General features: G+C 40.8%; 2 protein-coding genes across 5 annotated transcripts in view; one reads left to right on the top strand and one right to left on the bottom strand.

Annotated features, from left to right (window-relative positions):
• Positions 1–9,798, top strand: part of BMP2K (BMP2 inducible kinase) — a 39,795-nt gene extending 29,997 nt beyond the window's left edge. For 3 of the 4 annotated variants that reach the window (XM_035111591.3, XM_035111590.3, XM_088660606.1), the window contains one exon: positions 3,695–9,798. In XM_035111591.3, coding sequence (XP_034967482.2) covers positions 3,695–5,121 — 1,427 coding nt within the window. In that variant the 3' untranslated portion in view covers positions 5,122–9,798. The remainder of the gene's footprint in view (positions 1–3,694) is intronic. The other variant, XM_035111592.3, reaches the window with a different exon arrangement.
• Positions 9,799–10,505: 707 nt separating this feature from the next.
• PAQR3 (progestin and adipoQ receptor family member 3) lies at positions 10,506–19,920 on the bottom strand. Its single transcript, XM_088660607.1, has 6 exons — positions 19,736–19,920; positions 18,975–19,137; positions 17,400–17,555; positions 15,719–15,916; positions 14,385–14,475; positions 10,506–13,841 (listed from the first exon to the last, which is right to left on the bottom strand). Exons 1-6 carry the CDS (start codon positions 19,918–19,920, stop codon positions 13,702–13,704), a joined length of 933 nt encoding a protein of 310 aa, XP_088516733.1. The 3' UTR covers positions 10,506–13,701.
• Between the last annotated feature and the right edge of the window lie 931 nt (positions 19,921–20,851).

Here is a 20,851-nt window from a genome sequence, read left to right as displayed (position 1 = left end):
CATATTTCTACTGCATATTCACGATACTCAACAGCTGATCAACTGCACAAGCTCTGTGCTTGCTGGTCACCTGCCTTACATAATTCAGAAATGTGCTTTAAAGTGTCACAGGATATTGGGAAGATCCTATTAAGTGATACACATGCTGTTCACAGTTAGTTGAGGCTGGACTCTTGACCCTATTTCTGTACTTAATTGGAGTCCAGAAATAAAGATCCATCAATGCCTACTGAACCCTAGGTTCAGAGACTCATGTATCGTATCCAAATAGATTTTTTGTTTTTTTTAGGGACGTGGCAAAATCACCCTTAACTGTACCTGTCTTCCTACCTAGGATGAACTTTTGTGTGTGTGTGTGTGTGTGTGTGTGTGTTTTTTTTTTGCTGGAATTTAGTTGCATTTCACTTAAATTTAGTTTTATCTCTTAACTGGTTGAGCTTCATTGGGTGACAACTGTTGGTCACACTCAACTGAAAAGAACTTAAGTGGTTTTAATCCATTGAGTATGTCTTGGATGTCACCCTTTCGATTTGTTTCTGTATCACAAAATCTCAATTAAAACCAAACCAATGTAACAAACCCAAAGCAAGTACATTAAGAAGTACAAAATAAGTCACCTGACACTGATGGGTCATCAATCCCTTGTTCCATTTTGTCCTGGTTCTTCCTGGATTCCTAAGCTATTACAGTGGTACCTCGGTTTACAAACACAATTGGTTCTGGAAGTCTGTACGTAACCTGAAGCGAACTTTCCCATTGAAAGTAATGGAAAGTGGATTAATCCGTTCCAGACAGGTCCATGGAGTACTTAAACTGAAAATACTCAAACCGAGGCGTACTTAAACCGAGGTATGACTGTATATCACTATCCCATCAAACACTAAAAACTTTCCTGAAGGGTTGTCTTCAGATGTCTTCTAAAAGTCATATAGTTGTTTTATCTGTTTGACATCTGATGGGAGGGCGTTCCACAGGGCGGGTGCCATTACTGAGAAGGTGGGTGCCATTACTGAGTGGGGGAACTGCTAGAAGGCCCTCAGAGCTGGACCGCAGTGTCCAGGCTGAAGGATGGGGGTGGAAATGTGCCTTCAGGTGTACAGGGCCAAAGCCATATAGGGCTTTAAAGGTCAGCACCAACACTTTGAATTGTACTTGGAAACCTACTGGGAGCCAGTGTAGATCCTTTAGGACTGGTGTTATATGGTCCCAGTCACCGCTTAAAGGTAGGCCCACATAGAATGCATTGCAGTAGTCCAAGCGGGAGATAACCAGAGGATGCACCACTCTGACGAGACAGTGCGCAGGCAGGCATGTAGGGTTCCAGCTGGCGTACTAGATGGAGCTGGTAGACAGCTGCCCTTGACACAGAATTAACCTGTGCCTCCGTGGACAGCCGTGAGTCCAAAATGATCCATAGGCTGTGCACCTGGTCCTTCAGGGGCACAGTTACCCATTCAGGACCAGGTAGTCCCCCACACCTGCCTACTCCCTGTCCCCCAGAAAAAATACTTCTGTCTTGTCAGGATTCAACAAAAGACAATGATTGAGGCATGTGTTTAGAGCCACCCTCTAGCCTCATTTTGTAAAATTTAAATTACAATAATGGAATCAAGACAAGAAAATTCTCACTGTTTCAGATGACTATAAATTCAGTTTGTCTTTTGCTAGTTTCTTATCACTGAAAGAAACAATTTTCTCAGTTTCTACTTGATCAATTTCATCATCAATCAATAGAATACAAGAAACTTCCATGTTATAGACAAGTTTAAAGTCTAGTTGTGTATTTGATAAAGACATACAGAAACATAAATTCCAGGTTTCGTCTGTCCCTCAAAATAAAGAGCAGTAAGCAGCCCCTAAATCCGTCCGTGTTTGTCATCTGCCTCTCTGCCTGTTTCCAAAAAACAGTGCAGATTTAGTTGATGTGTCTCAGTAATCCTTGGTGCTGACATGTGGCAAATTGTTGTGAAATGATGATGGCAGTATGTTACCAATTCAGGAGGAGATTTAAAATGGTTATGCCTCTGCTTTCTCTCAGTCCCTGAAATGATGAACTAGCAGAAGGCATGTAATTACTCCAGTTGTTACAAGCCATTCATCCTCTTATAATCGGATGTCTAGAAAAAGAACATCAGAACAGAAATATTCCTTGAAGATTGGGATCTTATGATTAGATGTTCTACCTGCATTGAATTTGAAGGAAGAACAATAGCCTTATACAAGAGGCAAACCTGATTAGAAGAGACGTAATCTGCACAATACATTACAAGCAGATGTTATGCCACAAAGTTATTCAGCTCTTCATAAATTTAGATTTGAAATGTTCATTGCAGCAGTTTAGAGATTACTTCAAATCTTTTTCTACATGTTGATCTTAAAGCGCCTTATTACAACATTATCATGGCATTAATTTAAAAGTGAACTTGAGATTTTCCTCCTCTTGAGCATTTGCCCAAATGTAACAATGTTAAATAAAATATGGATTTGTTTGGTCTGAGAAGCTGAATTGATTTTGAAATAGGTTAGTGCCGCTTGTGTGTGGAAACATTTTAAAAATAGCATTCTGTGAGAGAAGTAGTGCTGAATTACTAGGACTCTTACTTGGGCCTAGGATAATTTTGAATGTGGTGCTCCTATAAAATTAAATTAGAAATCAGTGTTCATAGAATCATAGAAGTGTAGAGTTGGAATGGACCATGTAATATAGTCTAATGCCTGCAATGCAGGAAACCTTTGCCCAACATGAGGCTTGAACCCACAACCCTGAGATTGAGAGTCTCATGGTCTACCAACTGAGCTATCCCAGCTTTAAAGAAAATAAGATGCGCCTTTTAAGGTATGCAGAAGAATAGAAGCACCCAAAAAGCTCTTGGTTCAAATCTCATATCAACAAAGAACTTGCTACATCTTTAAAATTGTCTGCCCTAAGGGAGGAAGAAATAGTTTTCTGTTTCCACATGTGAATAAAAGAATGCTCGTACTGATAGCCATTTGAAAATTGGTATTCCAACAACAATGTTGTGTTATACTCATGTGGAAAGATTAAGCTTTTTAATCTTACAAAATTATATCCATGTAAACAAGTACAGAATCCACACAAATGTTGAAAATGGCAGGATTTAGATAGCATGGACATCTACATTTCTGTTATTACAGCTATTCCTTTGGGAAATCTACAACAGGAGATGAAATCTACATTTTAATTTGACTTAGAAGAACCTGACACCGGGAGTAAACCTGAAATAGCCTGAAGATCTAATCACCTGATGTTTCTACTCATTCCTATTTTTTCTTTAAATGCATGTGCAGATTTATTTTGAATTATTTTTATGAGACTGTAGAGAGCAAAGGTTCTTGAATATTGAGATCAGAGTGCAGCCCCCCCCCCAAAAAAATCCTCAGGTACTGAACAGTTAAGAATGGAGTGCCCATGCTCTGCCAGTATAGGATAGTTTCCCAGGGGCATTAGATTTCCCACTATTGGAAGGATAATAACTAACTATCATCATGTTGGCTTGATTCAGCAGAGCAGGTATTTACTTAGGTATTTTTTTGCTTGTCCTAGGGTTGTTGAAATGGGGTCCTCTTCACATTACATAATACATATGCAAATACGTGTTAAACGTATACAGTATGTTTATCCGGAGTGTGGAAAATTAAGAAGAAATTGAAGTTCTCTTGCATATTCTTTCAGGTTCCCCAGGAAATGAAATTAATAACTCAGACAGCAGTCTAGAGAACAAGGTAGGGAGCCCAACCAAAAATGAGAGGTCAAGCCAGGCTATTGGGGACCTTGAAAATGTAAAGAAGGTGAGAGAAGGAAACACGAAAAAAGGAAATGATGAATCAGAGAGTGACTTTGAATCAGATCCTCCATCTCCTAAGAGCAGTGAGGAAGAGGAGCAAGAGGATGAAGTATTGCATGGTGAGCATGGAGATTTCATTGATGACAACGATACTGAACCAGAGAACTTTGGCCAGCATCCTCTTCTAATGGATTCTGATGAAGATGCAGAAGATGATGATAAACCAAGTTCTGACTCTGATTCTTGTCATGCTAGGCCTGTGGATGAGATGCCTGGCAGTAGATACAGAGAAGGGACTGACAGCGTTGAAAACAGGGAGCCTAATGTAACATTTCCTGTGTTGACCGAATTGCCAAATACAGTAACCAAGGTGAGCCCCAAGCAAGAATTTGATGTCTTTGGAGCAGTTCCATTCCTTGCTCTTCATTCTCAAGAGCCTAAGCAAAATGATAACAAAGGTTTCTCTCCCCAGGCTACGCTCCCAGGCTTAGACCAAGATCAGGATGATTTTGATGTCTTCACCAAAGCCCCATTCAGCAGAAAAATATCACAGCAAGATGACTTGATTTCAGGTTCTGAAAACCAACCTTCTCCCATATCGCCCAAAAGTGTGGATGCTTTTGGCTGTATCCCATTCCCTCATTCCACCCCAAGGAACGACGAGAGTAAAGAGGACCTGTTTGGGCTTATCCCGTTTGAGGAGATAGCAGGGAGCCAACAGCAGCAAAAAGTGAAGCAGCAACGCAATCTGCAGAAACTCTCCTCTCGCCAGAGACGCATGAAGCAGGAAGTATCAAAGAACAATGGAAAGCGCCACCATGGTACGCCAACTAGCACCAAGAAGACCTTGAAGCCCAGTTACCGCACACCAGAAAGAGCCCGCAGGCACAAAAAAGCTGGCCGTCGGGACTCCCAGAGTAGTAATGAGTTCTTGACAATTTCTGATTCCAAGGAAAATATAAGTATTGCCCTTTCAGATAGCAAGGATAGAGTCAACCCTCTGCAAGCAGATGACGGTCTTCTGGATCCCTTTGGAGCCAAGCCTTTCCATCCTACGGAACTGGTGCTTCTTCCACAGCATCAAGGTTTGGGTGATAATTGTGGAGACTATAATACAGTAGTTCCTGGTAGACCTAGACAGAGTTCAGTACTTGGTACCATTCATTCTGGCGATGGGAAAAAATTAACAGATGATTTTGGGGCAGTTCCCTTCACGGAATTTGTTGTGCAGAGTGTGACATCTCAACAAAGCCAGCAGCAACAGACAGTAGAGTTGGATCCTTTTGGGGCTGCTCCATTTCCTTCCAAACAATAGATTGAACCAGGAGCACTGTTGCATTATTTAAGGATTTTATGCACCACCATAAACTATCTGGTTCAACTGAGAAGAAACATTTTTTCTAAGTACAATGTATTCATTTCTCAGTAGAGAGCCTCATATTTTAAAATCTGCTATGTTGAGCATACAATATTGAGATGGCAAAGAGGTAAAAGAATTTCACTAAGACCTTCTGATCTCTTTTCAAAATCTCCTATCTTGTTGCAGCTACTGCCTATTACTTTATCAACAAACAGCCATGGTGTGCTTTTTACCATGTACTCCGCCAAAGAGGTCATTACAAGAAAGGTCTGATTTGAGGTGTGTTATAACTGGCCTGAGGGGAATGAGAAAATGCCTAAATATGTAAGAAGCTGGATTGATCTGGGACTACTTCACTTGCTTGTTGTGGGTTCCCTCCTAGAACACCTCTGAACTTCTGAGGTTTCTGACTTGACCTTAGATTCCTAAACATCACAAAAAACCCAAACCTTTGTAGCTGTGGTTCCCAGAAATCTGCTCCCCCCCAGTAAGTGCCATTAATGTAAAACGGGGATAGTTCTAACTCTTAAGATCTCAAGAACTTAGTGGAATACAATATTAGATAAAGTTGGGAATCAAGGAGGAAAATAAAAATACATAGCTGGATTCTGCAGCACTTCGAAGATTATATAGTTCCAGCTTGGTTTAACTGCATATACAGCATTCGAGAAGACAAAAGCCGGAAATTTGGTGGCAAGTTCTAACCTGTACAGCTCTATTATAAAGTAGAATTTTCATCTAATGTATTTTTCTAGGGTTTTGTACTCCGTGGTATACCCTAGAAATGTCTTTTGAATCACTCTCACTTAACTCGTCCCATTTAATATTTTTGAGTGCATTCTGTCTCACAATATTGTACTTATTTTGAGAGTTCATACAAAATACACGTAACTCTAAAGAAACTTTTAACTTGAATTTAGGCAGTTTCCAGCACTGGAGGTATAAAACTGAAGCCTTTAAAAAAATGATGTTGATTTGAGTCTGCTTCCAGTAAACTGCATAGTAAACCACCAATGCCTTACAGCCAGGACCATTGTCCTGTCAATACTTTTACCTCTGAGCCATTTGGTGCCCTTGAGACACAGTTTAAAAACATGTAGAACTTAGGTGGTGAGAATTTGATGCATTTCTGAACTTCCCACGTGTACTAAGGTGTTCATAATGTTCTTGGCTGTCTGTCTGTGGCCCATTCTTGACTAGCTATGGGAGCCTTGGCTGAATATGTTTCACATTTCAGTTCCTTGGGCTACAATCTAGCCCAGCTTGGCTTTCTTTTAAACATGTAGGTGTGAAAACACTGCAGTGACCAGCTGCTCCTAAATCATACAGAAGTGGATCCATGGAACACTGCAATGTAGTTCCACTGCCTATGCAGAAGCAGCTGACCCCTTGCTCCCATGAAATATAGCAAACTACCGGTATTTCTGAAACTGAAATGTTTCATATGTGTTGGGTCAGCTGTATAAAAGGAGTCAAACTCCTACTTCATGCATACAAGGCTGAAATGTTTCTGGATCCTGGGCTTTGCATAGCCATTCACATTGTAAATCTGACTTTACTCAAAAGGTAGAAGAACTGGGCTCTTGGGGTATTGCTTACTTGACTTGAATATGAACTTGTGGGAGCAAGAAATCTAAAAACAGTTACTGCCCTGGGTGAATGACTTTCCTTAAATGCTTTCCCAGCAGTGGGTTCTTGCTCTCCAGCTGCTGTGCAGAAGCAAAATATCAAAAGAAACTTTTTTTTGTAACAGGATGTTAATACAGGATAAATTTGACAGAGGCAGAAGAACAAGATGCTTTAAAAAATGAGAACTTTAAGAAAATTTGATGGGTTTTTTGGTGATCAAATTATGATTGGAAGTTCTCTCTAGATGTGTGTTTCTAGTCCTACAATGTTTCACTCTTTTGTCATATCAAGCACAAATCCCAGGTCAGTTAGATGTCTTGTCATTCTAAATGGTTCTGTAAAGCACATATGGCAAAAAAGGCTAACTGTGCATATACCTCAGAATGCCTGCTCTTTTATTCTTGTGCCAAAGCCTCTTTGAATTAAATACAGATTTTGTAAGAAAGGTTTATTAAAACTGTAACCAGACAGCTCTTTATTGAAGTGCTGTTTCGACTGTGACAAGATTTCTTACCCATAAAGAGATCAGCCGTGTGTTCCCAGCAAATGAGCACACCAATAGACGCAGAGAGCAAACATGTATACATCCCTCGTGATTTGTTTCCTCTATGGAAAGGTTTTCTGTGAACGAAACGTACAATGTTTGAAGCAGGTTGGAGTTGCAGAGTTAAGCCAGAGCTGTCCACAACTAGCTGATCCCAACGTAATAACTTCTATTTGTGTGCTTGTAAAGTCTTAAGTGCTTTCAGGTGGCATAAAATAGGCACAGCCGCTCTGGTAATCAAGTTAACAGTCTCATTAAAAGTAGTTGACTTGTCCTGTTGATTTTAACAAAAAAATTCTGGCTCAGGAACTATCTAGTGTCTGATCCTCACCTGGCATCCCGTTGGTTGCCAACTTTTATATTCCAAGCTGTCTGAAAAATCCTTCCTTTCCACAAGACTCCATGTGCTGTGAAATATGAACAATAGATTTAGAACAACCTGGTCATTTATTTGTAGTAACCTAAAACCATTGCCTGCATTTGTCAGAAGGGTTTTCCATATATCTGTACTACATGCCTAGTTATTGGCAGATAATTCCATTCTGAACATTTACTTTGACCCAAGATGAAAGTAAATCTTATCCTGCAATAATTCGAAGGCAGTGGGGAGAGTAGAAGCAACACATTTGCATTGTTCTAACAATTTCCCTACTATTTCTCCTAAGAGTTTGTTGGTATAGAAAATATACACATTTTTCTCCATCATCACCTCGGGTCCTGAGACCCACTTTTCAGCAGTCTCTTGGAAGAAACTTGCACTGCTCAGTTCAGGCCGTTAGCTTGGCAGTGTAGAGTTAAAAATGGATGCGACTCTGCAGGACTGGGCCATAGGCAAAACGTCTGTAGCATAACCTTTTAAGGCCAAAATAAACGTGTGGCCATTGAGATTGTTGCCAATATTCTTTGCTTTCTCATAGGGCCTTGCTTCACGTATTACTGATTGCATGTGGCTTTATTTTCATAGGTTTCTGTAAATAAGAACGTTTGTTGATTTTCCTTTGTGGTTGCCGGGGTATACTGGCAGACCCCACAGAACTGATTTATCCCTATGTTCGTTTGTTTGTTTCCAAGAGCTGCAGAAAGCAGGTTTAAAAATTTCCTTCAGTTCTGGACTTCATAGAAAGAAGTGATTGGTAGTTTGGGAGAAATATTTTTGCTTGCATTGTGTATGTGTACATATATTTGAAATCCAGCCTACCATGGTCTTTCCTGGAACCATAGGAAGATTGTGAAGTATTAGTTCATATCAGTGGCCACCAGATGGAGGATTTTTCACTACTCCAGTGGTTTGACCTTTCCAATTAGCATATAGCAGACAGCTGGGTACATCTTCTAAAATCAGCTGCAGAATTAGTTCATCTTGAAGCAGTGTTGCGTGTTACTTCTGACATGATGGCCCCCCTAAGGTGCTTTTATTGTACAGATTAATATAGCAGAGATGCTCCTAAAGGTTTAAAAGCAACAGGATCTGGTTCAATGTCAGCCATCACTGGTAAAATCAGCTCATGGTTACTATACCATCACCCAAATTTGTGTGATTCAGTTCTTTGAAGGTACAATTGTTGATCTTGGTGAAACTGAATCCATACCCCTATCCAAATATCAGTGGGGGTGGATGCTTACTACTTCCATAATTATTCTGTAGAAAAGGAGGCCTATATCTTACAGCTTGATCCTGCACTCTTGAACTAGGTTACATGTGTCTGGTAATTTTAGAGGGACAGGAGCAATGGCCAAGCTTTGGGAGGAGGGCTGCCTAAAAGTCTGTCCTTTTCACTCAGAAATAACTACTGTGAGATTGAATGGCTGTAGCTACTACTGTGAGAATTGCAACTAGAGTCTATCTGAAGAATTTTTTTATATATGATAGGGTGTATTTTTATAGAGAAACATATATAAAACATACATGCACACATCACATCTCTTGGAGTTTGTGATCTAAAATAACATTGCAGTCACAATCATTGTCATGGCGTTGGAAAAATAAGTATAGCCAAAAGCTGCTAAGAGTAACAAGGAAATGCAAAGAACTGGCTACCCAGTTATTTTTCTAAAGCACTTCATTGAAAAGAAGAAATAAAAGTAATAGTGTCTATAGCCAAGTTTTGTTTCTGTGACTAAGAACATCACTCAAGAATAAAACAATGCTATATTTTAATTGCTGGCAAACAGCTTTAAGTGCACTTTTCAAATGACACTTCCATTTCTTGTCAAGACTCAAAATTTCTAAAGCTTTTTTGTTGTGTGTGTACCACTAAAACAGAATTTTTGTGTGAAATTAATGTAGCTGAGAACAACTGTCAGTTGTCACTAAACAAATATACCAGATGCCATGATTCTGTAAACCTGTGTAATTTTTACAACAGAGCCGGGGTGTTCTAGAATGATCTTGCCATGCGAAATGCTAATTGAGTTTCCTGTGTATGTTGCCTCATATGAAAAAAAAACTTATTGCATTACTTATGCCTCCTGTTGTTTCTTTTGCTGCAGTCAATGGCAGTAATTAGCTAGCTTTGTGAACTCATTTAGGGGGAGGACTTTGTGACTTTGTTTCTCTTGCATTTTGATACTTCACTTGTTCCAAGAACTTGGGATACCATATTCTAACCAACATCGATTTGGGTTTATATCACATCAAGTTTTGTGACAGCTTTGAGGCTACCAATACCTTTAGCACTTTTCAGAACTACAGGTTGTTTTTTTAGAAGGAAGCAATGCCAGTGGTAGGACAGATGTACTGCAGAGTCATGGCCTGAGTCAAGGTGGGTTGCAATAGGAGCACTACCACAATGGAAAATATACGAGTAAACATTAAGAAATGGGTTCCCAAATAAATGGTTTTGTTTAAAGTGGGCCCTGAGTCTGACAAAGGTTGACAATACCTGGTGTGCAGAACCCTGTTTTCTTCCATCGACCCCTGTTGAAGCATGAAGAAAGCTGGACTAGACACCATATGGAAGGTATAGAAATAGAAACATACTGAGAATATGAACAATGGTTCTGCATAAAACAGCTTTCTCCCCATTGGTGGTTCTAATCCAGTCTTGATTAGCAGCCATTCCGCAAGGTAATCTTCAGCTACATTGCAAGGAGCTGTCCCACCTGTGCAGCTCAGACCTCTATAGAGCCCAACACATTGCTTGTCTCTCACACACAGAAGAGCAAGTACATTTGCCAACAAACAATTTTATTCACAGAGGAGCTATTTACATAATACATATTGGTACAACTTGAATAGATTGCAGCAGCTTTCCTTTGTACATCTAGTTGAACAGGGATAAAGGAATTAAAACATTTTTAAAGGCACAGCAGTATGTGTCACTGTACTTAAGCAAGGCTTATGGTGTAACTTAAAAATGAGGTTCCAACAGCAGATGGTACATGGTTGCTGGCTGATAATCACAATTATTAAGCTTAGAAGGCAGGAAATCTATAGTAAGAGTTTTACCATTCTGCATTCCATTTTCTATTGTCTTGAAGAGCTTTCTTGTCAGAAAGCTTATTTATATCACAACAACTTAAAAATAAATATTAGAAATGACGCATGCACAGGTTTGACATTTACAAAAGTTTTTTTCTATACAGCTATACAAACTGGAGTTCAATTGAACTCAACTCTTCCAATTGCAATACTAAACATTTATATCCTAGACTTTGTTTTTAGAAAAACAATACATTAAATGCAAAATTAAAGCAAAGATGGTGGTGAGGGGCAGTAGAGAAGTGAATTCTCAAAAAGGAGTTGCTTCTCTATAATGCAAGAAGCTGTAAACAAAAACTTAGCATTTTCTTTAAAAGCATGTAAGTTTTGGAGGACCAGTTCTCTAAAGCTTTCTAACTAAAGCCATAAAGTATTTTTTTAGAGTTCCTTAACTATTCAAGCAACTTCCTACTTTTACATCCCACCTTGCCTCTGAAAGTACTGGTTTTCTGAAGAAGAAAACCCATAGGACTGTTCCCTAGCTGTTGTTACTTTTTTCCAAATTTGCCATGCATAAGGGTAGGTTTACTTCTGTTACACCTTAGCAAAGTCTACAATTCAAGCTGAGATGTGTCAGCTGGAACTTCGAAACAAAGTGGCTACACCCCAACATCTGCCAATGGCTAGCCAAGGAGCAGCTGTTCTGCGTTTGTCAACAGATAAATGCTATTCTTTTAAAACATCACTCAGAGCAATTCTCCTTAGTTCCATCACTGCTAGAATGTTGATTTGCACTTCATGTCAGTACTTGAAAAAAAAACTTTGGGCATTGAGACATGTTTAATCAAGGGACCCCAAATTTCTGACTCTCTGCTAAACAGCATTTTGAAAAGCACCCCAAAATTTACAATTACTGGGGCATCCAACTTCTTTTCCAAAGATTAGTCTATGATATCACTGAGGAAAACAACAGCAGATACTGTTCTACAGAAAGGGGGGGAATCAAGTAAAAACCCATGTTTAAATTATAACATAGACATCAGTGCAAGGACACAGAACATGTTGCACATACAGTAGACATAATACATTTTCAACTTATAATGTTACATCCTGGAATGAGAATTTGTCACAGGAACCCCACATGCATATTGGGGGATGTTTCCTTAGCCTATCAGAAGAAATAGTTTCCTGGCAATTTCTGCAATTTGTTTATCAGTAGTTTGAACAAATTTGATTTGTTCTACTGCGCCCAACAAGAAGAGTTCACCAAGCTATTTGGCTGCTGGCGACCTCTTCCGTGCTCTTTGGCATGACTGCTAAACATATTATTGCCTCTTAACGTGAAGGGAAAGAGAACAGCAGCTTTGGGTGCTGCCTCTAAAATTGGTGTACAATGATAAGACTGAAATAAATAAATACAATTAATCAATTTCAAAAGACTGCAAGTAATCTCATGATCAGCCTCCCGCAGCCAGTGAGGTAGTGGGAATGGTCAGCTTCTGCAGGGTTTTTTTTTGGGGGGGGGGGACATAAAAGAACATGGGTTGGTCAGTCACTGGGTTTCCTCATATTTGGTCTGGGAAGATGTACAAAATAGGATAAGGAGGATGGGTACTAGTCATAGGGTTTTTCAGCAATGGTTCCCCTTTGTGGAACATCATTCCTAAGGGGTATATAATATAGTTGGGCTAATTAGTTCTGGCTTTTAAATGGACCCTTTAAAAGATGGGCTGGTTTAAAACAATTTTAAAAGCGCTTACATTTCATGGATTGCTCAGTTGGACTTTCCAACTGCTGCTTTAGGTGGTGACATTTTGGTAGCATGTTTAGTTTTATATATTTAAGTAAACAGCATTGGTGGGACTTTTTGCCCTGAACATAGACTGTAAACAAAACAAACGAGAGATCCCTTGGGAAGCAGTAAAAGAAAGTTGATGCCACCACCAGCATCTGCTGTTTCAGAAAAAAAAGTGGAACAAGTTTTGTAGAATGCAGAGTCCTCAATATGTGCAATCAAATTGTGGAAAGTCCTTTCTTCCCAGCATATTGGTAAAATCGGAAGTGGCAGGGTTTAATCCTTCACAAAGGGGCCTCATAAATCATACAGAAAACCAGTATTTTCCTTGCCTGTTAATGCTGAGCAGTAAAACTACTGCAATTTGAAGTTAGGTATCAACACTGTATTAAAGTACAGCTGTTAAATAGCAAGGGGAGTCAATGCAAAATATTTGGGTCCCCGTCACTTTCCTCAACAGGGGCGGTCTGACTTTAGGCCCACCTGTGAGCCTATATAGTGGAGTCCGAATTCAAAGAAGTGGATTCAGGGTTTCAGGTGCCACAGCACTGCCACATGTTTTAACAGCTGTCCAGGTAAGAGAGGCTGTTGAGCCCAAATACAAGGAAGCTAGGAGAACACAAAATTAATACTGCAGGGATAAAGTCTCTAAAGAGGAACTGAAATGCTCATTAGTGGAGCATATGCTTTGCATTCTCTCTCTCTCTCTCTCTCTCTCTCTCTCTCTCTCTCTCTCTCTCTCTCTCTCTCTCTCTCTCTCTCTCTCTCTCTCTCTCTCTCTCAGCTTCAATCCCTGGCATCTCCTGCCAGTTAGGGCAGACAACACCAAGCTTAGGCAGACCAATGGTCTGACTCTGTATAAAGCAGCTTTCTATGAACAGGGAGCAGCAGAAGCACAGTGAAAAGAGAAGCATGCAGCGCTCTGTCTCCTTTCCAGCTGGTGACCCAAGAGCTCCAGGGCATTTGTTACTGCAGGCCAGTTTACCCCAAAAAAGGACTCCTCTTCCTGAACAGCAGACCCTTTATGACTTCTGGGCAATCACTGCTGTTTTAACTGTGGCAACGAAAAGGCTAAACCCCCTTCCCCATCACAACCCAGTCCATCTTCATCTCCTCCTGCACAGGAAACTGCCATCCCTTTGCGTCCTAATGTGCACTATGGTCAGGGCAAGGTTTGCTGTGTCTATACTGCATGATGTAGACGGTAGACTGATGCCACCAGTACAGCATCACTACTGCAAGGATGTGCCATACTTGGTGGCTCGAGCCGAGGTAGTTTAACTGCCCTGTTGGAAATGAAAAAACACACACATTAATTTAGCTAAAATATTCAGTCGCAGAAGCTCTGGAGGAGTATGTCTTCTATGCATTGGGACAGTGCTTTGAAGCACCAGGGTAGGTTCATTCCAGTGTGACACAAAGTGGCCTGGCTGAGATAAGTCTCCTTCCCAGTCAGAATGTGTGACAGATTCCCAACATCATAATGTACTGCTGGGAAACAGAATAATATGTGACCTTCTCAGACAATTCTCTTTCCAACAGGGGTGGCATTCCTTTCAAGTTAGCTACCAAGCCACCTAGCGTTGTACTGTTAGAAACAAGAACACTGGGCAAGATGTACCTTTGCGTGTCTTCTGGGAGCTGAATTCTTAGGTGGATATTTTAAAACTTGTGCATGGAGGCACATGGCATGCTCCTTTATTATACCATACAACTGGGACCAGCAGCCATGGGGAAGAGATGTAGAGGGCAATAAGTGCTCCCACATTTAATTAACAGTGAATGGCCTGTGCCCCGGGGAATTCAGCTACCAAAAAATTCAGCCCTACCTGGGAAATATCTTTCTGGGACTTTAGAAATATAGAAGAGAAATGCTATGGCAGCGATCAAGTACATCACAATCACACGGGGAGCAAATTCCTGAAAGACAAAAGCAGCAGAAAGAGGTTAGCAAGATCCTCATCCATCTTTCTATCTATCTAATACCTGAAAGGCAAGACGGCAATCCTTCTCAACAGATTTAAAATGTTAAGTTGGTCCCTAAAATCAGGATGCAACCCAGATCTACTGACTTGATTTTCTTGTTTCTAAGCAAAAGGCACAAACATAATTTATGCAGCGTTAGCATTCCTGAGTCACCTTCTCCCCATAGCTTTTCTCCAGAGTGAAATATGTTCCTAAAAAAAAAGAAGCCAAGGTGGATACACATTTATTTTACAGAAGAACTCTCCCACAATAAAGCTCTTCTCTCCACACCCTTCATTATGTTTTGTAGCTATCAAGCTAACTATCTTGGATCAGGGCTAATGATGGACACAATTGAAAAACAAACCAGTTCATAACAATGCAATCTGTTTCCATTTCTACTGATCTTTGCCTTCATGTTTGTTTATAGAAAATGTCCCTTTAAAGAAAAGGATAAAGTAAAAGGGGTCATTCCTAAACCAGCTGATCAGGAAGTCTTAATAAAGTCAATGGAACTTACTGTATTTTTCCATGTATAAGACAACCCCCATTTTTTTTTTGAATCCAAAGGAAACATAACCCTAAAGCAGATGTGGTGGGGGCAGAAAGTTGTTGAGCTTTTGTTGGGCAAGATCACCCTCAAAGTTTCCAGCACCCACTGATGCGGAAGCTGTTCCCCCTCAGCGGCGGCTGTTGCTGGATGTAAGCAAATGGCAAGAGGCTCCCAAGCAGAACACTGAGGCAGAGCATGGGGAAGGCAACTGGGGCATGCCGTTGAGCAAACCAAGCCAAGGAAGGCAGGAGCAGGCCAGGGGCGGGGGTTTGAGGGCGAGAGAAAGAAAGGAAAGAAGTGCAAGGAGAGCTAGCCGAGGCAGCTCTCGGCGGCCGCTGCTCTTGCTCTGGTGGTCGAGCTGGTAGGGGCTGCCGGAGGTGAGCCAGTCACCAGCACGCAGCCAGCAGGGGGAAGAGAATGAGGGGACAGTGGCAGGAGGGACTGCCTCAGCCCGCCCAAGCCAAAATCCTGGACATTTGTTTAAATATGAAAAAAAATCCCTCTCCCATGTGCCCATGTATAAGACCCATTTTTTAAACTAAAAATGTAAAGCAAAAAACCTCATCATATACATGGGAAAATATGGTACTTTGGAGCAAAACACAGTTAGGTTTGGGGTGCAAGCCTGGTGACTCCTTAGCTTACCTGCACAATAGATGCACCAACACCTCCATTGAGCCAAACCCAGTGGATGGTAGGAATGACTCCGTAACCTGACACAGAGCAAAAGATGACTGCGCGCAGCCTGTGCCACTGCTGAGTGAGGTAACTGGGGTGGATCTGGGCAAAGAATACTGCCAAGATCATAGCAAGGACAGTGATCAAGTATACTTGACGCCAGTACTGGAAAAAGGGAAAAAAAGAGGCAGCCACTAAGTGATAAGAATAAAATATTTGCATCAAAATAGAGCAAAATGTAGCAGAGCTACAAAAGGCACAAATGTAGCACTGTATTCTCTCTTGGCACAAACAATAAAAGTGTGTTTTACATCTAAGAAGCAGAATTATTTTATTTTTAAAAATCCAGATTTGATTATTTCGTTCAACATGTTTCATTTGATGCCATGTCTTTTGAAGTCCCCGTCGAACAGGGCTCTCCCTCAAAACGTGTAGTAGTGTTACAGGCAAGCTTCTTCATTCCTCATTGAACAGACTGAAGTAACAACATAGATTCCTGCATTATAGGAGGTTGGATTAGATGACCCTTGGGGGTCCCTTCCAAATCTATTAATTCTATAAATCGGTCTAAAGCAGATTTCAATTTACAGTCGTACCTCGGAAGTCGAACACAAGCTCCTGCAGCCAATCAGAAGCCACGGCACTCGCACCAGACGTTTGGGTTCCAAAGAACGTTCGCAAACCGGAACACTCACTTCTGGGTTTGTGGCATTTGGGAGCCAAAATGTTCGACTAGCAAGGCATTTGACTTCTGAGGTATAACAGTATTATGAACATTAACACACTGTTTAAAATATATAGGAATACTGACAGCTTTTCATACTGAGCACCTGTTGGTCACTTAGTCACCTTTTCCTTGAGAAAATGCCACACATTCCAGGGTTTATACTGGTAGTTAAAATACCTTCCACAGGCAGGATTGATTTTATGCTGATGCTAGCAATTGCAACCAACTATTAGATGCACCTACAATTGTAAGCAATGAACTACATGATTAACCAAGGCAATCAAATTATCTACTGCAGGATTCTTAACCAACATTTACTCTGGAGAACTGTCATTTAATATATAAAAACACCCCACTCCCTCCTATTAGGAAAGATTGCCTTAAATATTTTCTTTTTCTTTGGGAAAAAAAGTTGGAAATATAGTTTTCATACCACACAGTATTGTGGAAGATCCAGGTGCATGGACAATTCTTCAGCTATCTCTTGTTAAACTGGCTGAGAAAAGTGAGGCCCCAGAGCAGTCTGGTTTCTGTTTCCTTGCATGCAACGTACTGCCTCTCTTGGACTATGAAATATGGTACACTTGTTCAAGGACAAAATTCTGCATTTCAAGCTAGAACACTAACCTGACCTCAAAGCCTGTTTTTTTTTTTTTAAAAAAAATTAGAATAGCACATTATATAAACAGGTAGGTAGCCGTGTTGGTCTGAGTCGAAGCAAAATAAAAAAATTCCTTCAGTAGCACCTTAAAGACCAACTAAGTAGTTGGTCTTTAAGGTGCTACTGAAGGAATTTTTTTATTTTACATTATATAAAGCAAGACTAAAACTGCTGAATTTTTCAAAGGAAAGGAGATCAACTTTTTATTTGAGTTTTATCCATGGGGAAGCTACACCAGTCAACCTGACTGTTAAACTTACATTATTGCAATAAAATGCGTAAAAGACTCCAGATACATAACAGCCCAGGATACCAATGGAAATTCCTGCATAATCCAGTGCCATCCACCGTCGGCCAGTCTTCTCTGAGCGATGACAACAGAAGAGGTGATACCCTACTGAGCAAAGCATACAGACCTATAAAAAACATTCAAACAAATTGCATTAATTTCCTCAATGTCTAATATCTTCAGAGTCAAGCAATAACAACTTTAAAAACAACTGGATTAAATTTAAGGATTCTGGATCTGCAAGAGGAAGACTGGTCTGCTGCGAGAAAAGAATTCTGGTCTGATCTCTGTTACTGGGGATCAAGGTACCATGTCAGCATCTCACTGGGATCTATGAAGCAGGGCTGCAATATTTAACCTATTAATTAAGCTAAACAAACCCATTCTAAAACTTAATTGACTAAAAAGGTAGCCCTGATTAATCAGGGAGCAGATTTTTAAAGACTCAGATTTTAATACTTCTTCCTTTGGAACTATTGTTTTTTACCCAAACACAGATATGCTGCGTTGCTATTTTACAACATGATCAAAATGATTTATTTAGCCAAGTGATACCCCTAATATCTTAAGAGGTCTGCTCTTCAAGATACCTCAACCAGAAGTGGCAGAGATCAAACCTTCAGCCTTACTGCAGCTCCCACTTCAGCACAATCCTATGCATGGGACTTGCATCAGAGTAAGCATGCATAGGATTGAGCAAGATATTCCATAATCTAGGCCCTGGTAACAGCCCCCCCCCTCCAATTTGCAGTGGAGTGAAGCCTGTAGCTTAGTCATGGATTGTTTTCAGCAACTGCTTTTAAATGATTCAGGTAGGTAGCCGTGTTGGTCTGACAGTTGAAATATACAAAAAAATAAAAAAATGTCCAGTAGCACCTTAGAGCAGGGGTCCCCAGACTTACCGAGCGGCGGGCCGGTGCCCGCCGCGCCGACCGCGCGGTGGGCCGGACTGCAGGGGAGTGCGCGCGCAGCGGGCCGGAGGGCGGGGGAGTGCGCGCCCGTGCGCATGCGCACACGCACACGGGCGGAAAAAAATCAGCGAAAATCGCTTGTGCGCATGCGTATGGGCCTCCCCCGACCCGGAAGTGCACCAGAAATGACCTCTTCCGGGTCGGGAGAGGCCCGTACGCATGCGCACAAAGGATTTTCGGCGATTTTTTGCCGATTTTTCAGATCGCCGCTGCGCCGCGCGCCGTGAGAGCGGGCGGCGGCAGCGGGCGGCGGGGGTCGTCGCGGGCCGGATTGGAAGGCCGATTGGGCCGCATCCGGCCCGGGGGCCGTAGTTTGGGGACCCCTGCCTTAGAGACTAACTATGTTTGTATCTTATACCAAGAACAAACTTAGTTGGACTCTAAGGTGCTACTGGACATTCATTATTATTTTTTATATATTTCAACTGCTTTTAAATGAGAACAGGAAGCAAAATATTAGCAGAAAGACTCCACAAACCTCAGCTTTTGACAGAATGCAGACCTTTTTTTCCTGTCTGTTGTCCTTGACACAAGCACAAAAAAAATGTTTGACTGCAATTTACCGAGGGACTTACTTGAAAGCAGAAGAGAGAAATAGAACAAATAACAAAATCTTCTCTAGAGGCACTTGCTGAAGGCAACACAGAAGTCATGTCATATATGCCCAAAGTGAAGAAGAGGAAGAAGCCCAGTAAGTGACTCCAGATGTTAACTGTTTCATTGGATAAAATGAATAGGCTGGGGAATGGAGAAGAAAACAGTAATGACTATGAGCAAGTCAAAGGAACATTTTTTTGTAACTGACACCCTGATCTTGTGTTCCAGATTAGATGGTTGCTGTATTCTCTATTGCTCTTATGCAATCGAGTCAGTATCCATCCTGCTCTCTTGTGTGGCTCATTTCCACTAATGCTTGGTTGACACCATTTCCCCTGCATTCACAGAACTGCAGAGTTGGAAGGGACCCTGAGGGTCATCTAGTCCAACCCCGTGATGCAGAAATATGCAGGTGCCTGTATGGGGATTGAAGCGGCAACCTTGAAGTTACCAGTACTACACTCTAAACAAACTTAACTAAATTTATTTATTGCACTGGCATAAGTAGCAGGATATCTGGCTCTACCCTTTGAAACAGGATCAGCAGAGACAAAAGGCTGTAAAAAACCTCTCACACAGAAGCATATTTAATGAAATTTATGCCCTTACTTTGCTAGCTTCTTTGATTACAGAAAAGCAAGACATTTAGTGAAACAAATGGCTTTCAAGTATTAAATCCAACAACTATTTAGGCCTGATGTTGTACTTCAAATTGGAACCATTTGGATCAATTCCATACCTTTTCAAACATAGCCTGGAAGGTAGGTATGCTCTGTAGCCATCTGTGATGTATGGATTGTCCTTAAGGAACACTGGAATCTGCTCATAGGTGTATAAGCGAATTCCCCGAGGGACCAAAACCGGCCAGTACTGGTAACTTCCAAGCTCAATGTAATGAGCACTCTTCAGGAGCTTCTGATGCATTCCAGCAGTATTTCACTCACCAATTAAGGCAAGAGTAAAAAATACCTAGTAGTACTGAAGGCCTCTGCTACAGTTTACCTGCAAACACATCAAGACATATGATAACATCCAACTACACGTTTAACCTATCTATCACAAAGCAGTTCTCTAAAGTTATACAGAGACCTTTCAGCGCCTTATCAGTTCAATATACTTAGGGAACTAATGATCAGCAGCTCTTAATATGTCTTTTCCTTGTAAACCACTTTGAGGAGTTTTTTTAAAAAATCATCATTTTGGAAAGAATATAAAATAAGGTCACCTCCCCCCCTACATACATCCAACTCTGAGATGTTTCACACAATAGACAAGACTATGTGCCAAGGTATTTTTCTTTTCCCGAGAAGAATATTGAGGCAAGAAGGCCTATTGTACAACCCAGAAGTTATAAAGCACAGGAGAAACCAATTTCACCAATACAGCCTGCTGGATTGATAAATTGAGCCCAAGGCAGCAATTGGATATACTTTTCTTTTTAAGGCAAATAGTGGGAGGTCTCACAGCAGTAACACAACTGCCACAATTATAATAATTATATATTTATTTATACTCCACATTCCCCACCCCCACCCCCACCCCTGACAGGGACTCAAGGGGGGTTATAGATAAAAAATAAGAACAGGTAAAAATGTAGGAAACCCCCCCAATCAATTAAACATTGACAGAATTAAAACTCTCTGTGGTTTAATGTGTTTTGTTGAAAATTTTCAATGGACAAGTGAAAGAAATGAAAGAAAAGACAAAAAAGTGCTTGAAACTAATACAATGCAATATATAGGTCTTTAAGTAATGATAATGACAGAATTAAAACTATGTGCATGTGTGTGTATGTGGTTTTTTAAATTTATGTTTTGTTGGAAAATTTTAGTGGACAAGTGAAAGAAATGAAAAA

This window comes from Zootoca vivipara, chromosome Z1 (genome assembly GCF_965207765.1).
Source record: "Zootoca vivipara chromosome Z1, rZooViv2.hap1.1, whole genome shotgun sequence".
NCBI lineage: Eukaryota > Metazoa > Chordata > Lepidosauria > Squamata > Lacertidae > Zootoca > Zootoca vivipara.
This window is presented reverse-complemented; position numbering and strand designations above follow the sequence as displayed.

Coding starts and splice junctions, on each gene's coding strand:
- PAQR3 (XM_088660607.1), bottom strand. CDS start 19,920: ATGCATCAGAAGCTCCTGAAGAGTGCTCATTACATTGAGCTTGGAAGT. Junction 17,556..18,974: donor TTTCTCTCTTCTGCTTTCAA/GTAAGTCCCTCG, acceptor TGTTTTTTATAG/GTCTGTATGCTTTGCTCAGT. Junction 13,842..14,384: donor CCCAGAAAGATATTTCCCAG/GTAGGGCTGAAT, acceptor CATTTCCAACAG/GGCAGTTAAACTACCTCGGC.